Source organism: Eucalyptus grandis, chromosome 2 (assembly GCF_016545825.1).
Source record: "Eucalyptus grandis isolate ANBG69807.140 chromosome 2, ASM1654582v1, whole genome shotgun sequence".
Lineage (NCBI taxonomy): Eukaryota > Viridiplantae > Streptophyta > Magnoliopsida > Myrtales > Myrtaceae > Eucalyptus > Eucalyptus grandis.
Genome location: NC_052613.1, coordinates 8,270,097 through 8,282,147, shown reverse-complemented (window position 1 = coordinate 8,282,147; position 12,051 = coordinate 8,270,097). Strand labels below are relative to the sequence as shown.

At 44.1% G+C, this 12,051-nt stretch overlaps 3 protein-coding genes across 7 annotated transcripts; 2 read left to right on the top strand and 1 right to left on the bottom strand.

Annotated features, from left to right (window-relative positions):
* Positions 1–2,279, top strand: LOC108955038 (pentatricopeptide repeat-containing protein At1g74600, chloroplastic-like). The gene is made up of 2 exons (XM_039306730.1): positions 1–925; positions 1,468–2,279. Exons 1-2 carry the CDS (start codon positions 1–3, stop codon positions 2,277–2,279), a joined length of 1,737 nt encoding a protein of 578 aa, XP_039162664.1.
* LOC104421078 (telomeric repeat-binding factor 2) lies at positions 2,135–7,349 on the bottom strand. Of its 4 annotated transcripts, XR_001983880.2 has the most exons (6): positions 6,544–7,349; positions 5,922–6,382; positions 3,918–4,108; positions 3,680–3,746; positions 3,501–3,614; positions 2,135–2,509 (listed from the first exon to the last, which is right to left on the bottom strand). XR_001983880.2 is itself a non-coding variant. In XM_010032928.3 (5 exons), the coding sequence occupies exons 1-5, from the start codon at positions 7,310–7,312 to the stop codon at positions 3,573–3,575; spliced, it is 1,530 nt and encodes a 509-aa protein (XP_010031230.3). In that variant the 5' UTR covers positions 7,313–7,349; the 3' UTR covers positions 3,171–3,572. The 4 variants fall into 4 exon arrangements, 2 of the variants coding, with proteins under 2 accessions (XP_010031230.3, XP_010031237.3); XM_010032928.3 differs by lacking the exon at positions 2,135–2,509 and having other exon boundaries at positions 3,171–3,614; XR_005548675.1 differs by lacking the exons at positions 2,135–2,509; positions 3,501–3,614; positions 3,680–3,746 and adding an exon at positions 4,731–4,816 and having other exon boundaries at positions 3,974–4,108.
* Positions 7,350–8,165: 816 nt separating this feature from the next.
* On the top strand, positions 8,166–11,297 carry LOC104421060. Of its 2 annotated transcripts, XM_010032900.3 has the most exons (4): positions 8,166–8,552; positions 8,876–9,712; positions 9,746–10,423; positions 10,888–11,297. In XM_010032900.3, the coding sequence occupies exons 2-4, from the start codon at positions 8,914–8,916 to the stop codon at positions 11,118–11,120; spliced, it is 1,710 nt and encodes a 569-aa protein (XP_010031202.2). In that variant the 5' UTR covers positions 8,166–8,552; positions 8,876–8,913; the 3' UTR covers positions 11,121–11,297. The 2 variants fall into 2 exon arrangements, with proteins under 2 accessions (XP_010031202.2, XP_010031194.2); XM_010032892.3 differs by having other exon boundaries at positions 8,876–10,423.
* The last annotated feature ends 754 nt before the right edge of the window (positions 11,298–12,051 follow it).

Genomic DNA, 12,051 nt, shown 5'->3' with positions numbered 1-12,051 from the left:
ATGCGTGAGTTGGGTTTCGATGCCGACGAGATAACTTATGGAAGTGTTATCTCGGCTTGTGCTGCGTTGCGAGCTCCGCCGCATGGTAGGCAAGTCTACTCTCTGGCATTGAGGAAAGGTTTCCGTGCAAATGGTTATGTTCGAGCTGGGATGATTGATTTGCTCACGAAGAACCATAGGTTTGATGATGCTCTCAGGGTGTTTCGTGATGTGTCGTGTGAGAATGTGGTTTGTTGGAATGCTATAATTGCAGGGGCAGTTAGGAATGGAGAGAATCAGATTGCTTTGGATCTTTTCCGGCAATTGTGTCGTCATGGCACTTTTCTGCCCAATAGTTTCACTTTCCCTTGTGTCCTGACGGCCTGTGCTATGCTTGAAGACCTCGAGACTGGAAAGATGGTCCAAGGGTGGATAATCAAGTGTGGAAATTATGACGTGTACATAAATACTTCGCTTTCTGATTTATATGCCAAATGCAAAGGTATGGAAGGAGCTATGAAGATATTTACTCGGATGTGTCTCCGCAGTGTTGTTTCTTGGACTGCCATGATTTCGGGTTTTCTGCAGCTGGATGATTATATTTCTGCAGTCCTACTGTTCAAAGAAATGAGAAGTTTGGGGGAGGAAATAAACACCTTTACTATTACTAGTTTACTTAGTGCTAGTGGCAGACGAGGATTGACTAAAACTGCCACACAATTCCATGCGTTGATCATCAAATGTGAATTTGACCTGGACCCTGCGGTGGGGGCTTCATTATTCAATATGTATTGCAAAGTTGGAGCTGTTGATTCATCCGGATTAATACTTGAAGAAATGGAAAGGATGAGAAATCCCAATAATCATGCAGTTGTGATATCTCTGCACGCACAGGCTAATGATGCAAAAAGGGCTGTAGAATTGTTCGGGAGCATGTTACGGGAAGGTGTGAGACCAGATAAGTACTGTATTTCCAGTCTCTTAAGTGTTGTGAATGCATTAAGCTTGGGGAGACAGGTCCACTCTCATGTTATTAAAAGTGGCTTGGTCTTTGATGTCTCGGTTGCTAGTTCACTTTTTACAACGTATTCTAAATGTGATAGTTTGGAAGAATCATATGAAATTTTTGGGCAAATTTAAAAATTTGTGAAAAAGACAATGTCTCCTGGACATCTATGATTGCTGGTTTTGCTCAAAATAATCTTCCAGATGAAGTAGTTCGACTATTCAGAAATATGCTGCTTGAGGGGAATAGTCCTGATCAATCCACCTTTATTGCAATTTTAACCGCAATCTGTTCACTAAAGTTAGTACACAAAGGCAAGGAAGTTCATGCCAAAGTTATTCGATTAGGGTTTGGTGAAGAGATCACAGTTGGCGGTGCTCTTGTTATGATGTACTCCAGATGCGGATATTTGAAATTGGCAAGAAGGCTACTTGACTTACTACCCTTGTGGGATGATGTTGCATGTTCCTCAATGATTTCAGGGTATGCCCAGAATGGATACATTGAGGAGGCATTGTTGATGTTTCACAAGATGCTCAAGGCTAATTTTGCCGTTGACTCCTTCAGTATATCTTCTGTTGTTCAGGCTGTTACTCTCACAAACAGATTAGACATAGGAACACAGCTGCAGTCTTATGCAATGAAAGTAGGATTGGACTCCAATGCGGCTGTTGGTAGTTCACTAGTGGCAATGTACTCCAAATTTGGGGGCATCAACGAATGTGTTAAAGCATATGATCAGATTGATGCGCCTGATTTAATAGGTTGGACAACAATGATCATGAGTTATGCCAGACATGGAATAGGTGAGGAGGCCTTGAAGTTCTTCAAGCTTATGAAGAGAGAGAAGATGAGACCTGATCCAGTGACTTTTGTTGGGGTTCTCTCGGCTTGTAGCCACAGTGGTTTGGTTGAAGAAGGTTATTTTCATTTTGATTCAATGGTTAAGGATTACGGTATTGAGCCTAACTACCGCCACTATGCCTGTATGGTCGATCTTCTTGGTCGCTCAGGGAGACTTAAGGAGGCTGAAAGGTTCATCAGCAACATGCCAATCAAACCTAATGCTCTGGTTTGGGAGACACTGCTTGCTGCTTGTAAATTACATGGTGACATTGAGCTCGGAAAACTAGCAGCAAAAAAGATCACTGAGTGCGAGCCATCTGATGCTGGAGCTTATATTTCTTTGTCAAACATCTACGCTGACATGGGCCAGTGGGGAGAAGTCATGAACATTAGAAGCTCAATGAAAGGAGCTAAAGTAAAGAAGGAACCTGGTTGGAGTGCTGTTTGAATAAAAATACTTTGAGACTTCAATTGGGTGGATGTCCAGATCTTGTGCAACTTTTTTGTGCCACTTTCGTGCAGTGATCGAGGATTTTACCTGATAAAATATAATTTGAGGAAGCAAACTAGTCAAATATATGTTTGCTTCCATTGTGTATACATGCGTCAAGAAGAGAATCCGGATTCTGGATGCTACATGTCATAGCCCATTCCTTGAAACTTCTGAGGCTGGCAATCCTGACAACAGACAGATGTCAGTTAAACAGTATCTTCTATGATAACTTCGTTGTTCCCTATTTAAGACCTTCATCATGAGATTTAGAAAAAAAAAAAAAAAACTTTTTGTTCTTGAGAAAAATTTCTTAAAAAGTCCAACTTTTCTTTTTTTCTTTTTTTTCCCTTCTTTTTCTCATCTTCTTCCTCCATTGCCACTGCCACAACCGATGGCCAGGTGAGACTCACCAGGATCGACCCAGCCTTGACCTAGCGAGGCCTAGCCTATTGAGGCCAAGCCTCCCTCACCAGGATCAACCCAGCCTTGGCCTAGCGAGGCTTAGCCTAATGAGGCCAAGCCTCCCACAACCATCGACGAGGCTCGACCTCGCCTCACAATGACTAGGTGAGCCTCCAGCGAACTTATCGAACCTCACTCTAGCCTAACGAGGCTTCAACGAGCTCACCGGATCCCACCCAACTAGTCGCCTACCACCGCTGTGGCCAGCGATCGGCCACAAATAAGGAGGAAGAAGAAGAGAAAAGGAAAAAGAAAAAAGAAAAAAGAAAAAGAAATTAAATTAAGAATCTTACTAAATGCCTTCAAACACTCAATGAGTTGTTCTTGGGAACGGAATAAAACAAAATCATTTCTGAGCAAAAATTATTTCCGGAAATAAAATGATTATCAAACACGCCCTTAGTTTAGTTTGTTGAGGGTCGAGCACTGAGATAAAACTGTCCCGACCATGCAAATGCACCTAAATCATCCATAGGTGCATGTCTAAATGGTTGGCTGGATATCCATTTACACTAAATAAGAAAACAACCTTTTTCTCATTATTCCAAGTTCTTCAAGGCCCTCAAGATTAACTACACCTGCGCACATCCTATTCTACCAATGTACACTTGACGTACTTCATGCGCACAAACTAGCTTTGAGGAAGGTTTTCGACAATCTAAGTGGACATAGACACCACTATGAATCGTTAAAATGACTAAGTTAGACACAAACTTCCGCACTGGCAAGCGATCGACAGGCTGGCAAGCCTCTCCAGCACTGGTTGAAACACCAGCTATTTGCACTTCAGTAGCGGTTCATGTTCCTCCATTTGTCCTTCAGGTCCACCTGAACAGAAAAGCTCCACTTCGTAACGCAGTCAAATCTATGGTATGATGAGTTCCCAGCATTACCTCAGTTCTCTCCTCAAAAATGTGGCGGTAGCAGTGTAGGATGAGCTTCCAATTTCCTTTGCCAAACCTAGATTGCAAAACCAATATAACAATGAGATACCGCGATATTTTGATCAACTTGGGACTCAAAGCACATGACAACACTTCAACACAAAGGCACCCAAAAGTCTATGGACAACAAATATCAACAATGAGACAATAACGCTGTCAATGGATACCGCGAAAATTAATATTGTACCTCTGAACACCATTCCTCAAAGTTTCTTCTTCCTCCAAACTCCATCTCTTTGCTTTTCTCCGTCCAGAAACTTTCAAACTCCGAGTCAATGGCTTCCTCAATGGAGAAACGGTGCTTCTTCTTGGGCTGGGTAACACAACCCTATCGGAGCCCGAAGGTTCTTCAGGTGAGTCATCTATTGTATCATCCCACTGAAAAAATGATCATTTTCAAACATAATATGAGCTACAACTATCAAATCATCAAAAGAAACAAACCAGAATATCGAACCATGAATGAAGAAAGGCTAAAGATTCTCCCAAAAACCATAATAAAGAAGAGGCATTAGGCATAGTATACTTCTGCATCTGCAAGAGTTGATCAGCATTAAGAGTGCCTACTTTACCTTTTTACAGCTAAACTTCAATGCTTCATGAATCAGTTAAATGATTAGATATACTTTTAGATTGACATGGCTCCATGATGCCCTCATTTTTATGCCGGCCAACTTCCAAATATAGTTCTAAATTAATCCACAAAGGATTAAACTTTCAGCAGATCAAAGCTATCACCACCTTTGTTTTCATCAATGTAAGATGAAGAAATCCTACAACACCTAAGCAAAATCTCCATAAAGATCAAGAAATAATATGAAGAGGAACAGAACAGGTCATGATCAGTATTGAGACTGCTTCAGTAAAGAGATGGCTTTCTTCAAAGATTGAATCAATTGAAGAACCAACAAGCATTGAGAGATGCATAGCTCCTCTCAAACGCTCAACTGAGAGAATGAGATGATAAATGGATCAGAAGGTCCAGTGACTACATACGTACCGTAATTTGCATGCCACCCAAATTTAACATTACTAGTTAATGTCCCCTGTTAACCATAATTACATTACTTTGCAGTAAAGATAGCCCTGCACCAACTGATTCAGACTTATTATCCTTCAAATACCAGTCTGTTTGGGCTACAAGAGAGAATAATATTTTATTAAATATGCTTGAGATGGCAAAAAAGGAATGAAGCTTGAGAAACAGTTCACAAGTTCGCCTCCAAGAATGAAGTTGTCAATCTTCGATTCCTAATTCTTAGTTTAGAGAAATTTGACTTCCATTTACTGCGTATCAATTTATGAATGTATTAACTTTTTCTATTGCTCCTCTTTCTTTTGCATCATTTCCATGTACTGGGATTTTATTATTTTCCACTAAACTAATTACTACTTACCAAACAAAGGCACCCCACTTAAATACAAAAACAACCTGTACACATCATGTCTGCACCACACATCATACTTCCTTGTGTCTCAAGATGAGAATATTCCAAGTTAAATTTCTTACATAGGTTCAATTTATGTTTTGAAGGGAGGGATTTTAAACAAAAAGTGCTTAACTTAACAAAAGTCCCAAAAGTGAGTAGGAAGAGGAAAGGGGCAGTTCAGCATCCTCTGCGCTCGATAGCACTTCATTTTTACCTATCACAGAGATGACGAGAGAGGACAACCCTGAGTCTAGTGCAGCAAGTATGTTCACATGGTCTAAAACATTCTTATGACACGTAGATGTATTTTTCCTGAATCTGTGGAAACTTTTGAGTCTCTATAACCACAAAAAAAAAGTTACAAAAGATTAAAGGACCTTTGTTCTTCATGCTTTACTAATTATCTTCAAGACCTGAAAGTGAACATTTTTTTCTTCCCACAACTAGAAGCATCCGCCAATTCTTTTAACTAATAACAAAATGAAGCATTAAGGTATGTATGCAGGGCATCCCATCATTGCATATATGCTGGCAAAGTATCTTCCACCAAGGACAAGCTATTTATTTAGACAAGACAAATGCTGACACCAACACCAAGTTTCAATAACAAATTAAGTTACATAATTGTTATATGCTTCAAGCCATAACTCTCATGTGTGAAGTAGACAGAGATGCTGAGAGAAAAGCACACGTTTGCACATACACATAATAATGAAAGAAGTATGGAGAGGAGAAGCAAAATGCAACCATTAATTAGATACCTCATAGGTGCGAGCAGAGCTGTTCCTCTCAAACAAACTAGGTTTACACTGCTTATTCTGATGGCTGGTTGACTGGTTAACATGATTTTCTTCACCGCCTGGAACAGGCCCAACATTCTGGTCAGCGTAGGCATCGGATGCATTAACATCTTCCCTAATCTGTGCTTCTGCACATTCAAAATTCGTAGGCGATCCAGCAGCATTTCGCACAAGGGAATCAGCCAACCGTATCGCATCAGGAAGTGGGTCCACGACTGCTGCTCGCAGCTCCACAGAACTAGATTTGAGTGCCTCTTGAACTCTATTAACATCAGGCGAAGGGACGGTATCAAATCTGCATCGCGATGCAACATCTCTTTCAGTTTCCCTATTATCATCAATGATCTTAACTCCCACTTTGGATCGCCTATGGCGGGCAAGCTGCTTTCTTTTGATCAATCCCTCAACCGGCTTCAATGTTTCTAAGGAAAACAACTTGATACATTACCAAAAACCCAATTCACCAACTTGTTTCCAATGCGCCAATAACAATCAGCCAGAACAGAATAAGATCATCACAAAAGGACAGGCCAAAAAAGAACGATTGAAATGTAGCAGAGCAACTAAATCCAATAGAACAAACCAGGCATTTCCCCATCATCTTCTATCCTTACAGCCGGCCTTTCGCTATTCGGACCGGCACTCGCTCGAACGTCGGGCAAATCATCGCGCTCGCACGCACGGGATTCCGCTCGACCGTTCGCGACAACGACAACCAGTTCTCTACACGGATTATCCTCCGCCATCCGGCTCGCCGCCACCTCGAGGAAAGAAGGACCCATCCTCTCCCACGCCTCGCCCAAATACGCCCTAACCGACCTGAAAGCATCGCCCCTCGTGTTCATCGCCAGCACGCCCTCGCGCTCCCCCTCATCGCGCATCGCCGCCTCGACGCGGCGCCCCCACCGGAGCAGCTCCGGCGAGAGGAGCCCGCTCTTGACCGCCGACTCCTCCATCCGCCGGACCCTCCCCCGCCATATCCTCTCCACGGCGCGGGAATACTCGCCCCCCTCGTCCACCCGCCCGTGCAGGAACCTGGCGGCGCACTCCACGGCGACGGCGCGGTACGCCTCCCGCATGGCGTCGGAGACGGCGGGCGGGCCGCCGCAGGCCGCCGTCGTCCGGTCCACCTCCTCGATGGCCTCGAGGGCGTCGAGGGTCTCCTCGGAGACGGAGGCGGCGTCGACCTCGGACTGGATGGAGCGGAGGAGGACGGATTTCTTGAGGCGGAGGTCGGAGTCGGGGAGGGGGAGGACGGCGAGGGCGAGCTTGACGGCGCCGTCGTCGAGGCGGGGCTGCCGGAGGAGGAACTCGAGGATCCACCGGGAAATGTCGGGGTCGATTTCCTCCATGGAAGAGGAGCAAGAAAGTGAGAAAATACGGGTTGTTTTCCTGGGAAAATATAGAAGGTAAATAATCGGGACCGAATTGGAAGTAAAATAAGACCTAATTCAATTGTGAGGGCAAGTTGGTAATTTAAATGGGTAATTTAATTACATGGTCTAATTGCATTTTTAGATGATTAAACCTTAGACCATATGTTTTACATCTCTTATTTTAGTTGTATCTTGTATTAATCAAAGCATATTAGGGCATCGGACCTTTAGAGTCTCAAGGTGGTTGGAACTTTAATACGATCTCATCTCATACCTAATATAGTTTGTTATACACAATTGATTAAATAAATTTGGTAGTGTTGAAATAATATATTGTGAATAATATTAAAGAATTTGAGTGGGACATATATTTTCATGCGTCCTATGATTTTAGATTTGTCAATTATCGTGTATCATTACATAACATTATTATATAACGTATGTTTTTAGAGCTTAAAAAAGATTTTCATATAGATTGCATAAGAATCACTGCATGTCACAAATTGCCCATTCATAATTCATGATTTACTACAAAAGGAGAGTGAAAGAAAGAAGAAGAAATAAATAAAGAGATTCTCAAATATGTCCCTTTTTTCAGTCTTTGTGTAAAAGGGGGTGTCAAAATCAAATAAAGAATGCAAAAGGCAAGACCCTAAGAAAAAAGATTATGTCGGTTCAATTTGAAATTACGAAACAAGACATGATTTTTGATCTCGTGACCCTTTTGGGCCTCCAGCTTTGGGCTTTTCTACTGCAACTTCAATTCTGACTCTCGTAGGTTTCCCAAATCGTGTCTTTCCCCTTTTCTTTTTTTTCTTTTTTCTTTCTTTTTTTGGTTCGAACGTGTCTTTTCCCCATTGACTCGGTCTTCTCTTCCCTCGGCGGCGCGCGCTCAACCATGGCCGGTCGCGCCTCGCCGCCGACGAGCAAGCGGCCGAAGAAAGCCCCGGACGGCGGCGACGAGGGGCGGCGCCCCCCGACGGGGGAGGTCGACGACGGCGCGTGCTGCGGGATCTGCCTCACGGAGGAGGGCAGGGCCGTCCGCGGCCGGATCGACAGCTGCGACCACTACTTCTGCTTCGTGTGCATCATGGAGTGGGCCAAGGTGGAGTCCAAGTGCCCCATGTGCAAGCGCCGGTTCTCCACCATCCTCAGGCCGCCGAAAGACGGCGTCTTTGCCGGCGAGAGGGTCGTGAAAGTCCGGCCTCGTGACCAGGTCGGTTCCGATGTTTCGAATTCTGGGTAGATTGCGTTCTGGGTTTTGGCAACTGGGTCCTCTTTCTTTCGGGCTTGATCAGCAAAGTTTATTGATTTCGATCGCGGCTCCTCATGGCGAGTCATGGGTTTTCCTCGGTTCTTTTGATCGAAATTGGTTAATGTTAATTAGGATTCGAGCTACTTGAAGGGTTTAAGATGAATTTGTTTAATTTAATTTGGTGATGTTTGTCTTCCATTCTGCTTGAGCACATGACCGTGAACGTTATTTCCACTGAATGATTTAGTGAAAGAAGCAAATTTGCTATCTGTGTTCTTTTGCAGGTTTATGATCCCCATGGAATTGGACCTTTGACCCTTATATGGAAACTCGGTGCAGCATCTGTCAAGGCTCACAGGATGAATGGTGCCTGCTGCTCTGCGAGCTCTGCAATTCAGCATCGCATACTTATTGTGTTGACTTGGGTGTCACTGTGCCTGAAGGGGATTGGTTTTGCCATGACTGTGCTTTTATGAGGGACGAGCATGCTAGGACGGATGAAGGAGAGAGCTGCATCGGACATATTTCGATGCCATCAACTGAGCCGCGAGTTTCAATATTGGATATCGTGAGAGATGGCGGCACCTCTGACATTGAGCAACCCACAACTGCTGTGTCGTCACCTTTAGACCCAAGTGCAGCTGTGTCTGATAGGGAAGATGGTATTGATGGGGAAATGTCCCAAGAAGGTGAAAGAAGGGATCCCAATGTTGCAGAGAGAGCAGTGGAATATTTGGGCGCAAGAACTCTTCGACAATGTCGTGATGTCCATATTCGTATAAAGGCACTTCGTGAGAATTGGGATGCACTGCGACGTGGGTCATTGAGCTTTCATTCAGGTAATGTGGAGTCCATGCGCCATATGAGGGAAGAGCGAGACTGTCATATTCAAGAGCATGACAGATTAGGTCAGCCATCCTCAAGTCATCAACCATTGGAAGATGAAGATTCTATGTTAGGTTTTGCTTCCCACAATGAAGATAAGTACGATATCACCAAAGCATGGAAAATGATGGATAGAGCCAAGTCCAGACGGCAAGGTCGTGATTTAACGGCTAGTGTCCACCATGCAGGAAACAAATTGGTCAGGAAAGGAAATCCTCCAAAAGTAGCCAGTCTTAATAATAGTCGCTTAGAATTGAGGAATCAAGTAAATAATAGTCGCTTAGAATTGAGGAATCAAGTAAATAAAAGTCGCAACACTGAATCTGCAGCAGCTTTGGAGCATAAAGTCAGTCATATTGGTGATAAATTGTATAAGCCTAGATCTGCAGCAATTGATAGGCAAAAACAGAAAAGAGGTCCGGGATTGCCACCTTCCTCAATGGGCCAAGCTAGTTGGCAAAGGCATGAGCGTCATACAAATACGTCAATCAGAACATCATGCGGCATTGCTTGCAAAGAAGACAATTGTCCTTCTTTGACGCCTTCTGCTGGTTCTGTGTCAGGATCCTCTAAGCCTAGATCTCCAGTAATTGATAGGCAGAGACAGAAAACATATCCAGGATTGCCTCCTGCCACAATTGACCGAGCCAGTTTGCAAAGGCATGAGTATCATGCAAATAAATCTGTTGGAACATCACGCGGCATCACTTACCAAGAAGACAATAGTCCATCTATGACATCTTCTGCCGGTTCTATGTCTGGATCCTCTAGTTCTTTTCCTGCCATACTTGGGGCAAGCATTGCTTCATCACAGAATTCGCATGGGAAAGCAATGCTGGATGAGGCGCGGGTAGCTGGCCACTCTAGAAGAGACGACAATGCAAAAAGTGAAATCCAATCTCTTGTCAAGTTCAATTTGAAGTTGCTTAGCCGCAATAAACAGCTGGGTATGTTTGATAAGCAACTTTCTCCTTATTTATGGATTTCAGTTAGTGATAGATCTCATAAAACCAACATCTCTAGGGCATAATCTTGATCGACTGTCTTTGGGGATCATATAGATGTATCATGCTTCCTGGTGACAGATTTATGTTTTGCATCTGTAACGTTCTTTCACGGGCTTTTGCGCGACTGATCACATGTCCTGTTTCAGTTGGTATATCTTGCATTGCCTGAATGCGTTAGGAAATATTGCCAACAAAGCAGCATCTTTGACGCAATAGGGGTGGAACCTGTTTTGGTTGAACCAAACCGTCATATGGATATCATTCTGCTGTTATATTCAATCCTCGGATCTCACCATCTTTACTCCAACTATCTCATTTTTTTCTATTTCTGAATACTCGTTATCACACTCACTTCATTTTAATCATTTAATAGCAAAGTTGCTCATTCATTGTCACTCCTGCAGGAGTCAACACATTTAAAGCAATTGCCAGAGCGGCGACCCACACCATCCTGGCCGCATGTGGCCTGGAGCAGCCCAAGTCCACCGTCCCCAGCTCAGTGTGTTGTCACGCCGATGACATCCAGAGGCTCCACAGGTCTGCTCTCATGTCCAATTCCTGCAGAGAGTGCTTCGATGCCTACGTGAAGACCGTCGTCAACACCCTGCTGCTCGAGAAGCTAAGTAAAGCTAAGTAAAGCTAATTAAAGCACCATTTTTTTTTTTTAATTCTAAAACCTCTGCCGCATTGGCATTTGTAGGAATCACCAGGGTTTTCGAAGTGAAAATTTGTGGGCTCTTTTTACTTTCTCCAGAAAAGGGTAGAGTAGATGTATAGAACTTGGAAATGCATAGTGAATTTCTGCTGTTGGATACCTCTCTCTCTCTCTCTCTCTCTCTCTCTCTCTCTCTTGAGGAATGGCAGATTTTGAAAGAAAGCTGGAAAGGGATGCTACAGCAGCCAACAGAGTTGCATAAAACGTGGGGAAATGCATCTGAGTCTCATCATCAACTCTAGACGGGTCCATTTGTGCGGTCCTTGTTGTCGAAAGGAGAAAAGGAGAGATGCAGGGCAGAAATGAAAAACGAGGTTTGCGTTTTCTTCCGCTCTGTCCCCAGAACGAAAGCGATATCAAAGGGTGGCGGAATAATGACACGTACTGTACTTCGTCGAGAAAGTCCATCCCGATTCCTAGTCGCTGCCTGCTGTTGGGGTCGGGACCGCGCGACGACTGACCGCGTGTCGACGAGATGTCGAGGGGGTGGGGGCCGTGTTCCGACCGTCTGAATGGGGCAAATCAGCTGGGCAAGCGATCCCGATTCCTAGTTGCTGCCTGCTGTTGGGGTCGGGACCGCGCGTCGACGAGATGTCGAGGCGAGGCGGGGGAGGGCCGCGTTCCGAATGTCGGGACGGGGGGGCAAATCAGCTGGGCAAGCGAGGCGGGCTAAAGGGACTAGAAAGGTTTATTTTTTAAGGGAAAGAGTAGACGATTGCAGTGGCGTGAATGGTCAAAGCATGCATCTCGATCGATTCCATGCCAAATTTCCAGAGCTTCTTCTGATATTACAAAACGACCCAAGATCCAAATCCGACCCAAGATTAATTTAGGGGAGAGATCAGACGATTGA